Genomic DNA, 20,135 nt, shown 5'->3' on the forward strand with positions numbered 1-20,135 from the left:
AATGGAACCAAATTTGGCATGTGGGGATTTTTGAAGGCAAGAATTTTTTCTTGATTAATGACCCCTCTCCTTTTTAAGAGGGGAGTGCTTCCATACCCCTTAGTGGGTTGTTTATTTGTTTTCCTAGGCCTCTATTACTTTCCTTTAGTTAGGTCCGAACGAGCGACAGCGGGTAAGGAGAGGATCACCCCTGCGAAATGGTACTTTTCACGAAAAAGTTTTTCGCGAAATGGTATTCGGCGAAATGTTATACAATCACGGCGAATATTTATTTATTTTTTGTTAGATTATAGTCGCGTTAACCAGCTTGGGTTATTCGTGACTTCTGCGGGGTTGGGATATGAACCCGGGTCCTCGGCGCGAGAGGCGAGAATATTTAAGTGCTATCCGCTAACATAACATTTGCACGTCTCTCCATTTGATCCTTCATTATGTTGGTTGTCTAGATTTACATTAATTGATATGAATGTTTACATCAATTTCTTTATCGATGTCATCATAAAGTCTGTTACTCCGTACAACAAATTGCTCGGCTGAATATTTAGGTCACCGATTACTCATAACAATTTTCAACTCAAGCTCTTATCAAATACAACCATTAAACATCAACATCAAAAAAAGCTCGCGGATGTAAAATTTAGAAAGATGTATTTCCTATCATGTGTGCTAAATACTTATGTACTTCACAGCTGGTTAAATTAATGATAGGCACCGAAAGGTCGAAATCGAAAAAAAATCATTGATAAGTACTTTGCGACATGGTCCGGTTTGGTACAGTTTTCTCCACAAAAAAAGCGTCTGTCTACTTTATAGCGACCAAAGCGTCACAGATTCTCGTGACTGGCGTAATCAGCCATCGGTTTTGCTACCTACCGTAAGTCGGGGTGATTTTAAAATCAACCCGAAACATATGAACTTAGCGCGTAGATTGTTTGTTCGAAGAAATTAATATTTATAAATTCATTCTGGAGCATCCTGAAAAACCCGAATTAATCCACCTAGCGGCGTGACCTAGCCTTTCTACTGCCGCAATAATCATTATTTAATTTCCCAGGTACATCTACAATTAACTTGACTATATTTTTAAATATCCGTTCCGTATTCCTCAAAATCCTCATTTGCCAGTAAAATTCACAACGTATTATTATTAAATTTTATTATTATTAAATTGAATCCAGTGGTGTGCACTTTCCAGTGAGCGACATGCTCTTTTAAGGAAGTATTGCGTAGAGCAATTATATTTTCTTTCCTTGGGTGCGTAAATACTTGTAAGCGTCATTTATGCTACTTGATGAACACCTTATTTAGTTTTATAATATTTACGTGATTTATAGAAAAATAATGTAGACACAAAAGGTAATTTTTGCAGACTTCAATGAATATATATAGAAAATTAAAAATTAACCCTCTAACGGGTCTACAGACGGCCTTAATCTTCGGGCTTCAGAGCCAGGAAACTTGTTTTGAATTGACAATATGAAATATGTGTTCATAGCAGATTTTTTGATATTTTGATATTTTGATATTAATACCATGCGTTCAAAAGTTAAGAAAAATTATTATTATGCTTCGCTTTTGAAGAAAAAGGAAATCTACAACAAAATAATTCATCTCAAAACTTTGCTATTAGTTTGCTTGGCTTGAATTTTGCAATATATCTGAATTAGAAAAAATGACTGAATAAAGCATTAGATATGAAAAAGAGAAATTGAACTTTTTCTTAGCTGGTGCTCCTTTAGATCATTATTTTTGCATGAAAATCAAAACTTAAGCTTCTTTTGAATGTAATTTCATGAAAAGATAGTCATTAGCTTGATCGCATCCAATGTATCCCGTTAGAGGACTAGGAAAACAAGATGAGGTCGAAAAATAGTGCAAAAGCTGCGCCATAAACATGCTTGAGAATGGGAAATATGCTCGATATGATTTCCAGTGCTTGTCATTTTTGATTTATTTATTAAAACATGATACATGACATAAGACATCTATCCTTTAAAATGTCACTAACGAAAATAAATTTTACAAAATTACTGCCGTGCAACGTTTACTTCCTATTTTTCATATAACATTTCTAAGCTCTAGTATCTATTGATTGAAAAGAGCATCTATTGATGCGGAAAATTTGTTTGAAATTTGTATAAATTTATTTGGAAAAATCAACTTACTAGTATTTTTAATCCTATCACCACTATACCTACATGCTTAAATTAACTGCTATTCTTCGCTTTTTGCTTTTCTTGTACAATTGTGAGCAACAGCAAGTGAAGAAAATGACAATTGAATTCTGAAATCAAAGAAAAGAAAATACTTTTCGATTGAATCCCACTATTTAATATTTATTTGCAGCAGATACGTAGTTCGCCTACGACGTGTAGGCTTCATCAGTGTCTTATTTCAAAGCGTATACGTATCTGTCGCGAATAAATATTAAATAGTGGAATTTAGTCGGTAAAAGTTTTTTCTTTTCTTTAATTTCAGAGTTCGTATTCCACTAAGAGGCTTTAATAACTTCAGACAATTGACATAATTCTCACTTTTTTTGAATTTCAATTTAAAAATTGCAAATTGTCATCACATACACACGTACATACACACCTACATACATACATACCTACATACATACATACATACATACATACATACATACATACATACATACATACATACATTGCACACATTGAATACAATCAACATTTGATTGATATGTTTTGATTTCACACGTTTTAACGGTTTAATATACGGTGCTTAAGTGTTAAAGTTTGAATAACTTTTGAATGAACCGTCCGATTTTCAATAAATCGGTTTCGTTTGATAGATCTCAGCAGTAATTTTCAAATAATAATAAAATGTGTGATGTTTTTCATTGAATTAATTCTTAAATGTTACAAAAATAGGTTTTAAATACTATTTTTTCACATTTCTTTATGTAACTTTCAAACTACAAGTCCAATCGTCATGAAATTTGGAAGTTAAGGGTTTGTAAGGCTCCTCTTTCATATGCAATCAATTTTGTTCAAATCGGTTAAGGGATCTATGAGATAATGAAGTCCCATATTTTTCGTATTTTTATACATAACTTTTGAACTAAAAGTTCGATCAGTATGAAATTCAATAGCGACCAATGGGACACCTAGACCTTTCATTTGACACTAAGAACATTAAAATCGGTCCAGCCATCTCCGAGAAAAGTGAGTGAGATTGAAAGCGTTACATACACACACACACACACACACACACACACACACACACACACACACACACACACACACACACACACACATACATACACACACACAGAAAATGCTCAGTTTCCGAAACTGAGTCGAATGGTATATAACATTCGGCCCGCAGGACCTTCTTTCCATTTTCGGTTTTCCAAGTGATTTCTATACCTTTATACTATATATTTATATAGTAGAAAGGCAAAACGTTTTAAAACTTTTCGTTGAAAGTATTTTTCCCCATTTGCTGACACAATTGCATGCAAAAGAACTAATTTTGCCATGCTCATGAGCAGAAAAAAATAAAATAAAATATTAACAATACCTACGTTTGTTGTTATTTTATTTTTCGTTTATAGAGGCATAAACTCCCCTCGTGAAAATGTCAAAATTGTCAAAATCTCATCGGTTGTACTTTGGGCGATAATGCAAAGTTCATAATAAAGGCACTCTATTTGACGGTAACTGTTTCTTCGACCGTCAAATTAAATATAATATCTATATTCTAACAAATCTTCTCCCCTGCAATTTGTTATCAACGGGCTTAGTTGGAGGTGTGAACTTGTGAGACATAACGATGGTAGTAAAATTGCAGAAATTGTATTATTAAACGTACCTATACTTGCTATCTTTACAACGACAATAAAAGTAATTTGTGTTAAGTTGAAAATTATAAATAGAGCTGCTGAGTTGTTTTTAAAAGGTTACTTTTATTACTACTACTACTATAACATTCCGCGGATAACATTAATTTTCCAATGTAATTAAGAAAATCAAATCGCATTCAAACTCTGAATGCTCGTTTACACATCGTGCACAAATCTGCATCCACATTGACGTAATGGTGGTAAGTAAACTGCAGCACAGGAAGATTGGGACGGTTTTTGCTCGCGTCACGAGTGACGCTTATGGAAGGTTATTTTTTCAGGTTGTTACCACTTCGAGTGCCCTTAATGTTGGATGATTCCGATCGGTTGCTGATGAGTAATGAACATTTCAATTGTAATTTACTCACATAAGCACGTTAATTTCTGTGAAGTGGAAACGGATTACAGGATTTTTCTTCTCATAAGTTACATTACACACTGATCAAACAATCGTCAAATGAAAAAATGCTGGAACGAAATTTTCCAAGAAGGAACAAGTCTCAAGAGTTCGACGAAATTGTTCACTTATCGATAGTACTTTTTCATGGAATTACTGTCTATTTTTTAAGTTTCTGAATAAAAAAAGTTTCAAATACAAAACTAAAAAAATGAATTGAAAAACCACAACAGAACAAAAAATTTTTTTTTCTGTTTTTTGTGTAACTTTTTTTATTAGTATAAAAAGTGCTATAGTGGGTTAAATATACTTCACCTTTCCGAGCGAAAAAAAAACACCGAACTGGACTGAGCATTACTGCGTTTTTGCTGAAATGCTCCCGCAATGGTGAATACGTGAGTTTCTGCACAGGTATAATGCAGTCGGGTAACGGACAATGATTGGTTGTGCACGAATAAAGTGAGTTATCGAGTAAAATGGTCTATCAAAATGACGTCAGATGGCTGAGTTTTGCTTTAATTCCAGACAAATGGCCATTGCCGTAATATTAACAATGCGATTTAGAATAATTTTAACAACGTTAGTATTTAAGTTCACTTGCGAATTTAATTAGGGAACTTCACTTTAAGCGTGTCCACGCGCAAAAGATAAATGCTACATCGTGTACAACGCTCTCCAACGATTCGCAGCGAAACCCGAAATGGAAAATTATATCTAGCCTTGTTGCGAATTTTTTTTTTGCAAACTTCCATCAACTCATTGATGTTATTGGCCATGTCGTAGCCCCTTCATCTGGAGAATCGATTCGTCTAGCATTGGTTTTCGATGCCCGTGTGGTGTTCACTTCCATCCTATATCCTAACCCACTGGCTGGCTGCGGCTGCATCAGAGCCGGCGAGTCCGCTGACATGCAACAGCAGCAGCCCCCCAGACACAACAGGAGTCCAATATTTTGATATTGCTAAATTAGTCAGTCGTCAGCGTTTCGGCTTGCGATAAGGGTGTCGTTAGAAATTGTTGCTTCCAAGTGCGATTTCCGATTGTTGTAAAAGGGTGAAAGTTACGTGACCTACGTGCAAAGTTTACGTGTCAAGGAGTTTTTTCAGCCGCCAAAATGTGTATTACCAAAAACGATCGTGTTATGGTAAGTTCAACAGATGGGTTCTCAAATCTTGGGACGCTCTTCACTTTGTGACGCGTTCAATTTGATACAGTGTGTTACTGTCTAATCAAAAATCTAATCCAAAAATCCTAAGTATGTTTATGCCGTTCGTGATAGTGCCCATTGACACTGTATTATTATACGAGCAAACTGTTGGTAAAAGATTATTTTGCAAGTTGACCGTATGCATAGGTCACATGCGAGGATTTCTTATCTCCACTTTTTTCGCTCGGCTGAAACGTGGATTCGCTGTGAAAAAAGATTGCAACATCAATCCATTTTTTCGAATTTTGTGCTACCTTATGTAGCGTATGTTGCTGCTTCGTCGTACTTGCCTATTCCCGTCATATCCAACACAAATTATTAAAAATATCAGCATTTTTATGACACACAATGCAAAACTAGTTATTCCCTAATATTTTAGTTTGTTGACTATCATACGCGATTAATCAAAGTGAGCTGAGATTTATTTAAATGCCATTTTTCATAAAAGAATTTCTAGCAGCCAAATTTCCTACGTTTTTTCGTGCGACGATGAAGAAAATGTCGACTAATCGTTTCAATTTCCGTCATTCATAAAATGAAAATAACTCACGCAACGCATTGTCGTTATTCTGCAGCCGGAAAAACTTGCATGACCTGCAGAAATTTTGCAGAATAACATTTGTCATGCCGTCCGACACAAATACATGTGCGCTGGCTTCGTAAACATTATTGTGATTTTTAGTTCGGATTTTTAGTTTACCTTTAGGATCGGAAGGTAAGTGAGTCAAATCAGCAGCAGAATTTTTGGAGTATTCATTAAATCCACCTAAGAAATGATGAAAATTAGAGTGGCTTTCCTTACTACGACGGGAATTAGATATAAGCCCTATCCAACTAAAATATATAAACCATTTGGCAGTGCCTTACCTATGTTATTTGAACCACATTCGTCATGTAAATTTGGGTTCTATCTAGAAAAACAGTTGGTTTTAATCACTGCATCTAGTAGAAAATTTGCATTATATTTTTTCTTACCAGAGTTATGTCGATTTCCCGAACTCGAACTCACCCGCTGTTGTATACAAATGCCAATATTCACCAACGTAAACAGTTTTATCGAACCAAATAAACAATCCTCCCTCCGAAGTTCCCGTGAGCTGAAATATGTGTTTATCTATAACCGATTGGATTGTCAAACAAAGAATGCAAATAGGAGGAAGTCTCTGCATTCGCAATAGACCATTTGGCTGGCAGACTCGCCTTTCTCCGGTCAGATGATATCATAAACGTCTTATTGGGTTATAAATTATCACATTATAAATTATGTTCACTCTGTTTGATAGTTTCACCATAAAGCGGTTGGATCATCTATTTGCAAATATTAATTCTGTTGTTAGATCGATTGGCGATATTTTTAGTGGATGTTTTGGGAGATAAAATTAGTTATTTTGTAAATTACTTTCTCTAATTTTTTTTCCAATTCTGAATAAAAATTCCATCTGGTTAATCCGTGTTGCGCGGAGGTGCGTAGTTTTCAGTATGTTTACTAAAAACTGCTTTTGAAAAAAAAATATTCTCCTTTAAATAGAGTAGAATAAATCAAGTATGTTCTCGATAATTGCAGGGTGTCATTCATTCATTCGTGAAAATAAAAGTATTAGTAGATCAAGTTCAAATAAAACAACGGATTTCGAGAATCCGTTAACTAACTTGACTTTTACTTTCTTTTCTGAATCTGATCCATACTATCGTCATTTTAATACGGCATGCGTGCTTTTAATTGTTCTTAACGTTTCGATTTACGAATGACCGCCCACTTTGGAGTATTACAATCTCAGACCGCACCGAATTCCCGGCTGAAAGCTACGAGAATACAACACGACAAATGGAAGATTAAAGCTAGATGAATTCCTAAAAAAATCTGCTAAATGTTCACCAAATTCGTTTCACTGGCAGCGTATTAACACGAATTCGCGTGACTGCCGGCTGCATGGCTCGAATCGCATTGTTTTTGCACTCAAGATCAAGATGATGCATCCGGAACATGAAGCAGCGCTCAAGTCGAATGTTTTCCTGCAAACACGAGTTTATCGTGAATTGCTTTTAGAAGTCCGATGACGACGGGTACACTGATTTCAAGCAAAAACCTGAGGTGGTCAAGCGGAACCGGGTAACCAGCTATGAGCGAATGCTAGTATTGAAACCAATGGACATGCGTGCAAAATTGATTATTTGGGACCGATCGATTGATACATACAAAATTTTGATTTATGAAAAGTACAGGGTGAGTAGTAATAACTGTTGGTGAAGTAAATGGTCACAAAAATCAGACGCTTGCATAAACTTTATTTGTGAGTGTATTTCGTGTAAAGTATATCCATAATATTTGTCTTAAATTAGGCCAATTCAAATCTCTCTCCCTTTGGTTTAATTACCAATGCGACTACGTTGTTGAAAAGCGTTACCGTTGGTACGTATGATATACTGAGATAGGGTAAGGAACGAGTTAAGCAGTGTCACCTATTTTAATCGTTTGAACATAAATGAGCCGAAAATGCACTTTTTTATTCATATTTTCAAAATCTTTTGATAGGATCATCTTCACAAATCACTTAACCATACATTTGATTCACACAAACACAATTTATTGGGTTTCCGACAAGAAATATGATGAATTAAAAATTGTTGTCCAAAAACGTACATTTTTCAGCTGCTGAAGGCAATCGCCACCTCGCTACTAACGAATCCATCACATTTTTCAGCACTGATTACAACCACTCTAAAAGTCAAGCACTCAATTGTCACATACCATATTATTCACTCTCTTTTTTTCTATTATCTAAGGCTTTGTCACTAGCCGAAAGTTTTATTATTTTCTAACAAAACTGAAAACAAATTCTGAATTGACGGAACCTGTTCACCAGTAGCAGCAGCTGCAGCACAACTGATGAACTATCGTGTTGCCAAGACACTGTTTCGGTTCTGGAAATAAGAATTTTAAGTTTGAAATTAACTGAAACCTCCTATGGTGAAAACGTGGTTCAATACTTTCAAGAGAATTGTATGTTCATAATTAATTTTTCTTTATTAAAAACAACACAAAAGACACATTTTTCAATAATTTTCGAAGATTTTCTCAGTGATTTAATAAAGCAACGATGTGTTTCAATGTTATTTGCTTTGGCAACACTGTTCTGAGTCGGATCGTTTGTACTGCTATGTTTACCTCTTTTGTTCTCCCACCATCCTTATGAACAGCGAGTGAGACGTCAAACTCGCAGTTTCCCATAAGAACACTAGAGAATAAAAGAGACGACGAATACCGTTTGCCGAACGGTGCGGTGAGTGTATGCCCCGATAAACAATTTAGACAGATGGCATTTTACGCATCTATGCCGATACGCTATGCCGATTACGCATCAGATGCCGATTAGTAGGTCGCGGATAGGAACGCGAACTTACTGAATAGGGGGAAAAGTTCGAGGGATTTTTTAAGGGGACGTAAAAAAATTCAGATTTCAGGATTGCTTAAAAAAGCACCTTGCGGGTGAAAATAGGTTCGGTCTGTTCAAAATTAGTCCCGCCGCTCCAACTTTTAAAGCGAAAAATCAAAAGCTTAGCTCAACAATAGTGTCTTCCAATGGTAACAGCTTGAAGAACTAAAGATAGCAAGAAGATTGGTATGCTGATATCCCCCACTTAGTCAACCCATCGCTTGTAATAAGGTAAAACAATCAGTGACTCGCTTAGACTGCTTAAAACTAGTTCTTTACCCTATTTCATCCCAAATCTTCCCCAAACGTTGCTTGAAAGTATCCACAGTCAATCCTTTGGTGCTCCCTAATTTACCTACTATGTAACCTCATTATAGAAGTCGATAGGATTCAAATCAGACAAAGAGGCAAACCACTCTTTCGAAGAAATTAAATCCGGAAAATTGTCCTCACTCCAGGCCCGTGTAGCTTTCGCCTGGTGAGACGGTGCAGAATCTGTTGGAAGCAATATGGTGCATTCTTGTAGTGTTTTTTGACGATGGGAAGTAAATGGTTCTTTAAAACATCATCGATGTAATATTTAGTGTTAATTTTAACACCAAGTTCAATGAACAGCAATGGAGCCTTTAAATTTTTGGAGAAACATCCCCATTTCGCATTCCATCACCTTTCTCATGATAAAACCGTTTGCCGATGCTCGGCGTATACATATATTCATTTTGCGAGTTTTCGAACCTCTGCTTCGGGTACAAAGCGAAGGTAAGAAAAAATTAGCTTGAGTCACCGTGTGGTCTAGCTTTTACTGAGAATTTATTCTTTACGCATACCATGAAAACCCAACATAGAAAAATTTCCATGGGTGTTCGGTTGGTTTGTTGATAACAGTTGACCCGAAATAAAAAATAGATTTTCCCATGCAAAGTCTATTCAAACAAGATACTCGTTCGACTACAAAGCCAGCTTTTCGCAACTCCCTGTCTAACAGCGATGCTCGGTGCAGCGGTCACAAAGTGAGTAATCAATCTGAGCCCAAACCTCGCAAACAAGCTGCCAGTAGCGCATCGAGCTGAATTAGGAGGCGGACCGTACACTTATAAGAAGCTAGTAAATCCGAATCGCCGAAATCCCGCAAGCTCTACTCAACAGTGCTGATATAGTTCGTTCGCGTGGTGATGAATGACGAATCTTTCTCTAAGGTAGAATGCAAGCAGGAGTTTTACAAGGTGACAGACAATTTCAAGCATATGAAACAGTCGAAGCTCGCTAAGAAAAATCTGGTTTTTGCAGGCTATCTAAATCTGTGGCTTAAAACCGACATTTTCAATGCAACCAAGACCGCCAACCATAAAGGTTTTGAAGTTTAACTTTTTTATGGAATTTTTGAAATTTACGCGGTTTTTTCAACGCGAATTTTATGGATCTACGCGGAACGTATCCTTCGCATATAAAGCGACTTGAGTGTATTTCCTTGGATTACCTACGAATGGCCGAAACACAAATGGCCGAATCACGAATGGCCGAAACACAAATGGCCGAAATAACGAATGGCATAATATATCAACTGGCCGAATCACGAATGGCCGAATCACAAAAGGCCGAATCACGAATGGCCGAATCACAAATGGCCGAAACACGAATGGCCGAATGTCATATTCGACCGAAAATATTCATAGCCTTCAACCTGCATAAACGTTGGGTACATGCTGTCCTTACTCGCTGCCGCTCGTTCGGACTTAACTAAGGGATAATCCCTAATAGACAGTAAACCTAGGAAAATGCTTGCACCTAAATAGTAGTGGTTTCTGCGGGGGGGCTGCCCCCCCGCAGTGGCCGGCGCTTCCGACGGCGGGTCACCGGCGCACACTCGCGGCCTACGGCCGTCTCGCCCTGAATCATCTAGAAAACATTTGCTACTAACACGGTAAATACGTCTCACACCTCATAATGAAGATGTATTTATAATCAAGAAATATGAGGTAAAAACCAGTATAAAAATTATCTTTCGTAGATATATACTTATATTATAATTGTAATCTTATTCTTACTGTCATGGATTTTCATAAAGAAGTAAATGCAGTAAACTACAAGTTTATTACCCTATTACTAAAGCGGCCGAATTATTTCATTCAATATCCCGCCGTGTCCATCTTTGTTGACCGCACATAGCAAAGCCAACAGTTGTGTCCATTGTTATTGAACACGCTTTGCTTTCCGCACGGTAGTTGGTAGTTGTCCTGTGAAAACTGAGTGCATCCGGCGATTCATCCGATGTTGCTAGTTTCAACAACGAAGAAAGTGCACCTGTCGTTAAAATTGTGTTGTCGCAGAGAGGAAAACCGATGCTTTCCATTGATGGGATACTATTCAATAAAAACAAGCAGAAGCGGAATGTTTCTTATGCTTATTTCATTTCACACAAAATATAATAAAATAATTAAATATACGCGGACTAAAACAACATTACTCGACCAACACAGACATATTCATGGCGGTGAAACGGCTGCAGGTTTGTTGATAAAGTACTTTTATTTGATGTTTTTATAATGTAATAAAAATTCTAGGCTTTGTTTTTTCTGCCGCAAAATCGGATACAGGGGGCGTACGACGCAACGGAAGGAACGATGCCTGAAGAATTGGAGAATTTCCTTACATATTTTCGGAATACTTACATAAGTGCGAGGAACCGGAACAACAGGCCATTGTTTCACCCCACTCTGTGGTCAAATTTTAAACCTGTCATTGTCAAGCTACCGCGGACCACAAACAGCTTGGAAGCATGGCACCAACGATGGACAACCATTGTTGGTTTCCATCACCTGTCAATGACCAGAATCGTCACAGAGCTGCGGGTGGAGCAAAAGGCGATAGAGGGGAACATCCCTAGAATTCTTCAGAAGGATGTTCCGAACTCGCGCCGAGAAATAGACAAAAAAATCTACTCGAAATGTGTTAATGCTCACAAAATGAGCAGCAAAAATTTTGTTGACGCAATTGCGCTTTTATTAAGCGCTAAACAAAGGCGTTCGTAAAGCATGTTTTGTTTGTTTAATAGTAGTAGTTTGTTTTTTGTTTGATTGAAGTTATTTGTTAACTACTTGCCAATTCATGGTTTTTTATTGAGTAGTTATTTAGGCATTCCGAAAAAATTTGGCCTTTCGTGATTTGGCCATTCGTGATTCGGCCTTTCGTGATTCGGCCTTTCGTGATTCGGCCTTTCGTGATTCGGCCATTCGTGATTCGGCCTTCTGTGACTGTTATTCAAATTCGGCCATTTGGATTTCGGCCTTTCGTGATTCGGCCATTTGTGTTTCGGCCATTCGGTACCAGCCCATTTCCTTGTAGGAACAAAACAAAACACTGTGCGTCTTCATAACTCTTTTGCAGGCTTCTATTTATTCCAAAGTCATCCGTCGGTTCAGTTATTTAACCCTTTATAAGGCCGTGGCAATTATATTACCACCAACGAAAAATATTTGTTTTGCGTCTATAATGACATCAATATAATTATAGAAGCAAAATAAAAAATGTTTGTTGGTGGCAATATAGTTGCCACTGCCTTATAAAGGGTTAAAAGACATGAGGCAGAGACGAATAAAAATGATGATTTTTCGGACCACCTGAACAAAAATGGTCAGTTTTAAAGCTAAAAGAATGTTAGTATTTAGTCGGTTCTCTCCAGTAGCAGCGCCTTTAGTTGACGTGCCAAGAAACTAATGTAAACGTTTTGGAATCTGGAAAGATTGGTTACTTAGTAGCAGAAAAATTCATCAGGATTGATACACGCGTTGAAAAGTTATCTAATCTAACTACCGTGAACGTACCATATTCTGCGCAGTTAAGACATTTTTATGATTCTTCCGCTATTATAAGTATTCTAGACTTAAATTAATAACGTTGATAGCAGCAACGTGTAGTGCTACGGTTTATAGTATCTGGTAAAAAACATGGGAATCAAAAGTCGACCAACAATTGCGTATATTTTTTGTTTTGTAAACTTATCCACTGTGCCTAATTCTACGCACTCTCTTGGCCATGTTCCTAATTCTGCGCACCTAAAAAGTAACTACAAACACTCATACCATGTTGTTTATGTCTTTATACGCTAAAAGCATGTCAAAAATCCGGTATTAGCCATTACCATAAATAAATCCATGATTTGGCGTTCTTGTGCTGTCCAGGTGGCACAGCAATATTGTTATCATTTTGATTGGCTTACTTTAAAAATTTTATTGTCGATAACATGAAGGGCGAGTTGATTCGGGTTTTCTGCATATTGAATATTACATTTTAGACAAATATTAAAAATTGTATTTTCATGTAGAAACCACTTCGCCACTGCCTGACAACTCCTTGAAGTTGGACATTCAAAAAAAAAATCAGTAAGCATAGTTCCATAAATTGGCACTCGTACGGACCCCGAGTCGCAACACAGGATTCCAATCAATGCAAGTTAAAGGTTCTACTTGAATTTTCATGCCTCTATACCTCAGCCATTTGGGTGAGGTATTCTTTCGCGATTTCTTCGAAGGATGAATGCGCAGAATTTGGAACATGAATAAAAAACCTGTGCCTAAATCTGTGCACTACTGCGTCGCATTTTTCCAACGAAACCAAAGCATGCAATCACTCTTTTTGTCTAAAACATGACTAAAACTAATTATTCTTTCTAACTATGCTGGGTAATTTGATCATTGCAAGGAATTTCGATCATAAATTTGTAATTTTCTAGAATGACAGTTTTAGCGTTGGCGCTAACGACGTTGTTTTCTGACGTATAAAATACTTTCAGTTTCAGTTTAATTTATTTCGCTGTCAAATATTATGGCCCTTTTGTGAATAATGGCGTGGTATTCAACAGGCATTTATAAAAAAATAACACAATGGTCATAGTTATGCACAATGTTGAAATATACATATATTAAGAAAAATGCGCAGAATTAGGAGCGGTCACGGTATATATAAAATGCATGTTTTTATGTTCTGCCATAACTCCAGAACGGTTTGACCGTTCTCCACCAAACTTGGTACACATGTTCCTTGATATAAAGAATCAATGCAAGAGAAGTTGACAAAAGGGGGAGTGATTCGTGTCAAGGGGGGAGGTCCATATAGATAAAAAGGATTTCGCTTCTTTTGCGTTTAGACCAATTGCAGTTATGGCAAGTGACTGGAAGAAAAGAGAAGGAGGCTTATGGCGGGTTTCACCGAGGAGGGTAGAGTTTATTATAGAGTGGTTTAACCGACGGGTCATTCACCATTACTGAGGAGGGATATATGGAAAAAAGCTTTGTTTCGCTCTCGTTATAAGGATTTCCATAGAGCAAACAAATGTAAAACTAGCTACGTGACAAAAGGGTGGACGAGAAACGTGAGTATGAATGTATGTTCCGCTATAACTCTGGAATGCCTGGACGGTTCTTCATCAAACTTGGCACGTAAGTTTTTTGACATGAAAGAATCAGCGCAGGAGGTTGACAAAACTGGGAGGCAGTCTCTTACAAGCGGGATGGAAGGTTCAAATGGGTAAAGGGGTGCGCTTCTCGTGCATTTGGAGCGATAGCAGTTGTACAGGTGGCTGGACGACAAGAGGAGATTTCGGAAAGGGGCTTATAGGGTGGCCATTGACAAGGGGGAGGTTCAAAAAAGTTTAAAAAGATTGTGTATTGATTTATAGGGATTACTGAAAAGAACACAGATTTACAAGTGGCTGGGAGACAACAGGAGGGGAAGCTGACAAAGGGTAGACACATTCAAATGAACAAAAAGGGTTTTGTTTCTTGCATTTTGAGAATTATCGTTACAATAACAGATGTATAAGTGGCTGAGAGACAAAGAGCCCTGAGTAAGATCGGGCAATCAGCTAGTAAAAGATAAAACGTGAGAGACGTGAAAAAATACTGCAAAACCCAACGTGTTCATGAGAAAGGATCACCAAGGCTCTCAAATTTCCAAAATTAAATGTAAACTCTGTACTTAAATGTTAAAGAGAAACATTTACGTTGGATCGCGCAAAGCAAACCGAACGTAAAAGTTGAAACATATGACCGGAAGATACGTGCAAAGATCACCAGCGCAATCCGAAATATTCCTAGGATCTCCGACCGTGATTTGGCGAACAGATTCACTGCAGCACACAGTACAGTTTGACGAATCTGTATGTAAAAGGTATTTCGGTCGTACCATGGATTCAATAAAGTATGAATTCACCAAATTTTCGTCTCATCGAAAAGTATTAGACAATTGTCATGCGTAAATTGAAGAATTGTGGAAAAACAATCAAAGATTGTAGAAAAAGATGACAGAAACGGTGATGCGGAAATGATGAGAGGTACTCAGCGAAAAGTTTGAAAGTTTATCAGAAAGACTGTTCGGGTTCTGCCGCTTTGAATACGTTTGAAAAGTTACCACTAACAGCATCACAACTAACATCAACCAACTAACACTCAGCCATGATGATGATGCAATCGGTAGTTATAAAAGAAGACATTCAGTTCGTTATGGAGAGACGGTTTATTTCTAATTCCCGTCGTAGTAAGTAAAGCCATTCTAATTTTCATCATTTGTTGGATCGATTTAATGAATACTCCAAAAGTTCTTGTGCTGATTTCACTAAAACACACCTACTTTCCGATCCGTGGATTTTTAAATCACTGAAAAACGATCATTAAAGCATATTATCGAAATTACGCAACTGACTTTATTTCTTAAATTCGTCGTACCGTTTTAAAATTCGTCCATCAAAATTTTCCATCGTCCGAACTAAAAATCACAACAATATTTACGAAGCTAGCGCGCATGTATTTATGTAGGACGGTATGACAAATATTATTCTACAAAATTTCTGCAGGTCTGGCAAGCTTTCCTGGCTGTAGAATAACGACAATGCCTTGCGTGAGTTATTTTCATTTATAAATGACGGAAATTGAAACGATTAGTCGACATTGTCTTCTTCGTCGCACGAAAAAACGTAGGAAATTTAGCTGGTAGGACTTCTTTAATGATAAAAAGCATTTAAACAGATCTCAGCTCACTTTGATTGATCGCGTATGATAGATATCGAACCAAAATATTAGGGAATAACTAGTTTTGCATTGTGTATCATAAAAATGCTGATATTTTTAATAATTTGTGTTGGATAGGACGGGAATAGGCAATTACGACGATGTAGCAACATACCCTACATCGCAAAATTTGATGTGTAAATAACTAATCAATTTTATGCTACGCAAATGAGGGTACTTTGAAAAGTATTATAACAATCGATAGTTAAGAGATGAAGTTACAACGGCATACGGCAGTACAACGGCATAACACATATTTAGTACAACGGCATAACACATACTTTGCAGTAATCAAAACCAGAGCGCAGTGCAACTTAAAAACATAATGTGTAATGCTTTTAGTAAGAAGAATTTATGTGCTTCTATGAGGCAAGGTGAGCGTTAATTTTCTATCTGCTTGCTGCCATGAATGCACTTTTTTAATCGTGTCGTTAAAAGCTAAGTGAGTTAGTGCCTCTGCTTCCGGTTACAAACTTCATCAAAAATAGCATCATAAACTTCGGATGATGTTTTGTACCATTTTTGGTCCCAAAGACGCATTTGAAAATGAAATGAATATTTTTTTATATTCAAAGATTCTTTTACTTTGCTCCTGGTCAGTTTATTTCAGCTACTTTAAGGATACCGTTTTCAATTTTCACTCCAAAATACGACAGTCGTCACAACTCTCAGGTCACCGAATGTCAAGAAGTCATGCCAAAAATCCCATCCCCGCTGTGCCGGTTTGCTTGCACATTCCAACTTATTTTATGAATGAGCTCACTCTAGTGCGCCATTCCTTTTACGTAACATCACGGTCACTTTTAAAATTTTACAGACCACTTCGCGTTTAGAGGATTTATACGATAACACTGGCTGCTGGTTGTTGCTTACTGGGTTGTTGATCTGTGCTGCCTGTCGTGTTGTGAGCCGGCTCTATTTCTGTCGTCATTCAACCATTCAGGAAATGCTTTTTTCCTTTTGTCGTTGATGCCTTTTTACTCTCTCGAGTGTGCGTTGTAGAACGTGCAACGTGCGCCCACGTGACACGATTTTTGCGCTTTGTTTTGATTACTTTCCGTTCCGTGCGTGTGCCAGCTGCAAGCGGTTTGGGAAAAGAAAATTTCATCATCGAAATTTTTATCCGGTTACTACCTACATACCCACGTTTGCATCGGAAAATTTGACTCGACACATGTTGCTAAAACCATTGATTTTTTTTATTGAAATCAACTATAGTAGACGGGACGATGCGATGCGATTCATGCTGTGAACCGTATGAAACCAGTGCAGTGTCATCACCAGCAGCTCATCGCCTGAATAAATCATACGTAAATATGTTTTCTTTGAAACATTCGCTTTCGCATACACAATGGTGCTGCATTTAATAAGTGGGAAGCAGACGAGTCAGTCTATAACGGTGAACTACGCGACGGCGACATGGAGGTCATTAATCTGCTCAGATCCAGAACGAATGTGGTGTTTGTGAATTTATAGTAGGTCTAGACTAGGCCAATTATATGCACGAAAGTGAGCATCTTTGATAGAGTTATGTGAATTCTCATACCTATCGTTTATATTTTTGTCTTAATAGCATATTAAACTGTAAATTTCTACCAATGATTAAATAAAATTACCTAGTCAAAAGCAGGTCACAATTTTTTTTCCTGTATGGTCTCATCACTGCGACCAGTATCGTTGATCTATTGTGATATCGCCCGGGTGTTTGCTGTATAACCCGCATTGCATTTATTTTTGCTATAATCGCTATTGAGTGAGCGATATGCTTATTAAATTTTATGCGTTCTTCTATTTAAATGGGTACCCTTCCTTCAATGCTCAATTGCTCTATTTTACCCATCTCGTTCCACATGACAGCGCTGTCCCCAATTATAGCCATCCCTGGGGCGGATAATCAATGCCTTTTACTATAAGAGCCATTTTTGCACTGTCAATAGACTATATCGGGATAATATAGAATTCAGCATGAACGAAGGGTGATGAGGGGCCTTTGACCAGATTCTACTAACATTCGAATCCATGACCATTCGCTTGTCAAAGCAGACTCGGTACCCTTGCGGCTACAGAGCCCCCCAGGTCACAATTTAGAAGAAGTATAACAGCGTAATAGTATAGAATATCGAGATCAGACCGATCTAGGATTTTGCACTTCTGGTCGTATCCTGCTTGTACAGCAATTTACAGCTTTTATCAAGCAGTATTTTTGGCGAAACAAAAGGAAAGATGATAATCCCAAACCAACAATTAGGTACGAAGAAATAATCGCCGGCATCTTACACATCACTCACACGCGCCATTCGTCGCGACGGCTGGTGGCGGTATGCCGAGCGGCAGTGTTTGTACTTGAAATGTCAAACTCAAGAAGAAAACGGCACAAATGTTTCGCCGAATTTCGCATAATCTATTTTAACCGAACTTCTCACGACCGAGAGTAAAGAGTCTTGGCTTTCCCATCATTCTAGCTTTGCGATGTCGACCATCTTAGCGCTGGCGTCTTTCTATCTAGTTCAGCTACTACTCTAAAGTTAACTAAGTATGTACTATGTACCAACTCACTAGCTAATATGCGCTAATTTGCGATTACGTTGCCCACAACAACACGGTCGCAAAACCAGACGTGTTCCAAATCGGTGAAATCTCAATGAGTGCAAGCCTGTGGACTGTGTGAATCATATGCCGCCGCCTATCGTCTGTCGGGATGCTTTTGTTCGCAGTACGCGTTTTCAAGTACAAATCACTTATCTGCACGACATGTAAGAGCGTCGCATCGCTAAACAAACACAATTAACCGGCTTGGGCGATAGGTATAATAATAGTCCACGCGATGCAACCGCATGCACCCTTTTCAAAGTGTTGAACTATGGCCAAACTAGCGATGCACTGCCAGCCAATTGCCAAGATGTGTCTTCTCTGATACTACTATTATGTTGGTACCTACATCAGTTTGTTTGAGATTTAACAGAGTTAAGCCACGGATTTTATTAGAAGTTGCTGGCTCTTATTTGGTGAAGTTTTGAATTTTCTCTTACAATTTAAACTTTTTAAAATGTGCTTTTAAAGAAAGCTTTAGCATCGAAGTAATGCGATGCTTATTTATGTGAAATGTATTATTAGTTGTGCGTTTCTCAACAAACAATTCCCCCTAGTAAAGGTCATCCATTATGTAAGTATTGAAAGTCGTATTTTTATTGTGTTCATCAGATTGAAGGATCATATTTTATACACATTTGTATCGGTAATCACACTCTTAAGTTGTTCGTCCGGTTTTGTACATCGAGTATAACACCACAAGAAAAGGAGCAGCGAAACCGATGGTCGAAATAACGAAGAATTTCGCCGTGAATGCGTACGGATTTTTGAGGTTAAACGGAAGTGGATCCTGAAGCGGTAGCGTAAATTAGTTAGAAAAAAATCCCTATATGATAAGTTCAATAGATAATATTCTCACCCGATATTTTCCCGGCTGAATGAAAGACATCTTCTCGGTTGCCTTGGTTGTCTGATCCATTGCCTCCCGGCAGAAACTTCTAGGGTCTTCGCCTGACATGATAATTATTTCGGTTGATTAAAACAGTCGTTGAATAACCAAACCTCGGTTGTAGAATGACAATCAGCAAGGGCAATTTATTCTATGGTTGCTACGATCGGAACGAAAGTAGCGGCAGGCGCACCATGCGCTACGCCCTTTGGAATTTTACTGTAACATTCACCAGGGGGAAAGTAAATGTATTACACGGAGTGACAAAAATTTTTTTTACATATACTTTGCTAGTGACCTAGTGTACGTTGTTAGTCGCACCTAGTACATCATAAAAACACATTTGACATCATTCCCAAAATTTCAAGTTATTGCAAAAAACGGTTTTTGGCTAGGTGTCCACATGCTATGGATAACTCAATCATTTTCCAGGCAATTTTAAGTTTTTTATACATTTTAAGAACCCCAAAAGTGAGAAAAAATCAATTTTGTTGTTAAATTTTATATTTAATTGAAAAATTCTCGTCTAACTTTTGTAGAACTATCGTGAATGTGTATATATCCAGAAAGCTTGTCCTATAAGCTTTCCAAAAATGTATCAAAAACTTAAAATAGCTTAAAATAGCCAAAAACCGTTTTTTTGCAATAACTTGAAATTTTGGGAGTGTTAGGAAGATTTAAAATTTGTTT

General features: G+C 37.5%; 1 protein-coding gene across 1 annotated transcript; it reads right to left on the reverse strand.

Annotated features, from left to right (window-relative positions):
- Window positions 1-19,214: 19,214 nt before the first annotated feature.
- LOC128744502 (uncharacterized) lies at window positions 19,215-19,514 on the reverse strand. The gene is made up of 2 exons (XM_053841559.1): window positions 19,416-19,514; window positions 19,215-19,346 (listed from the first exon to the last, which is right to left on the reverse strand). Exons 1-2 carry the CDS (start codon window positions 19,512-19,514, stop codon window positions 19,215-19,217), a joined length of 231 nt encoding a protein of 76 aa, XP_053697534.1.
- Window positions 19,515-20,135: the final 621 nt, after the last annotated feature.

The sequence above is a fragment of the Sabethes cyaneus genome, chromosome 3, assembly GCF_943734655.1.
Source record: "Sabethes cyaneus chromosome 3, idSabCyanKW18_F2, whole genome shotgun sequence".
Classification (NCBI taxonomy): Eukaryota; Metazoa; Arthropoda; class Insecta; order Diptera; family Culicidae; genus Sabethes; species Sabethes cyaneus.

Excerpts from the sequence above, each read along its gene's own strand:
- LOC128744502 (XM_053841559.1), bottom strand. The coding sequence starts at position 19,514 with ATGTCAGGCGAAGACCCTAGAAGTTTCTGCCGGGAGGCAATGGATCAG. Across the intron at positions 19,347-19,415 it reads TTCAGCCGGGAAAATATCGG|GATCCACTTCCGTTTAACCT; the intron begins GTGAGAATATTA and ends CTACCGCTTCAG.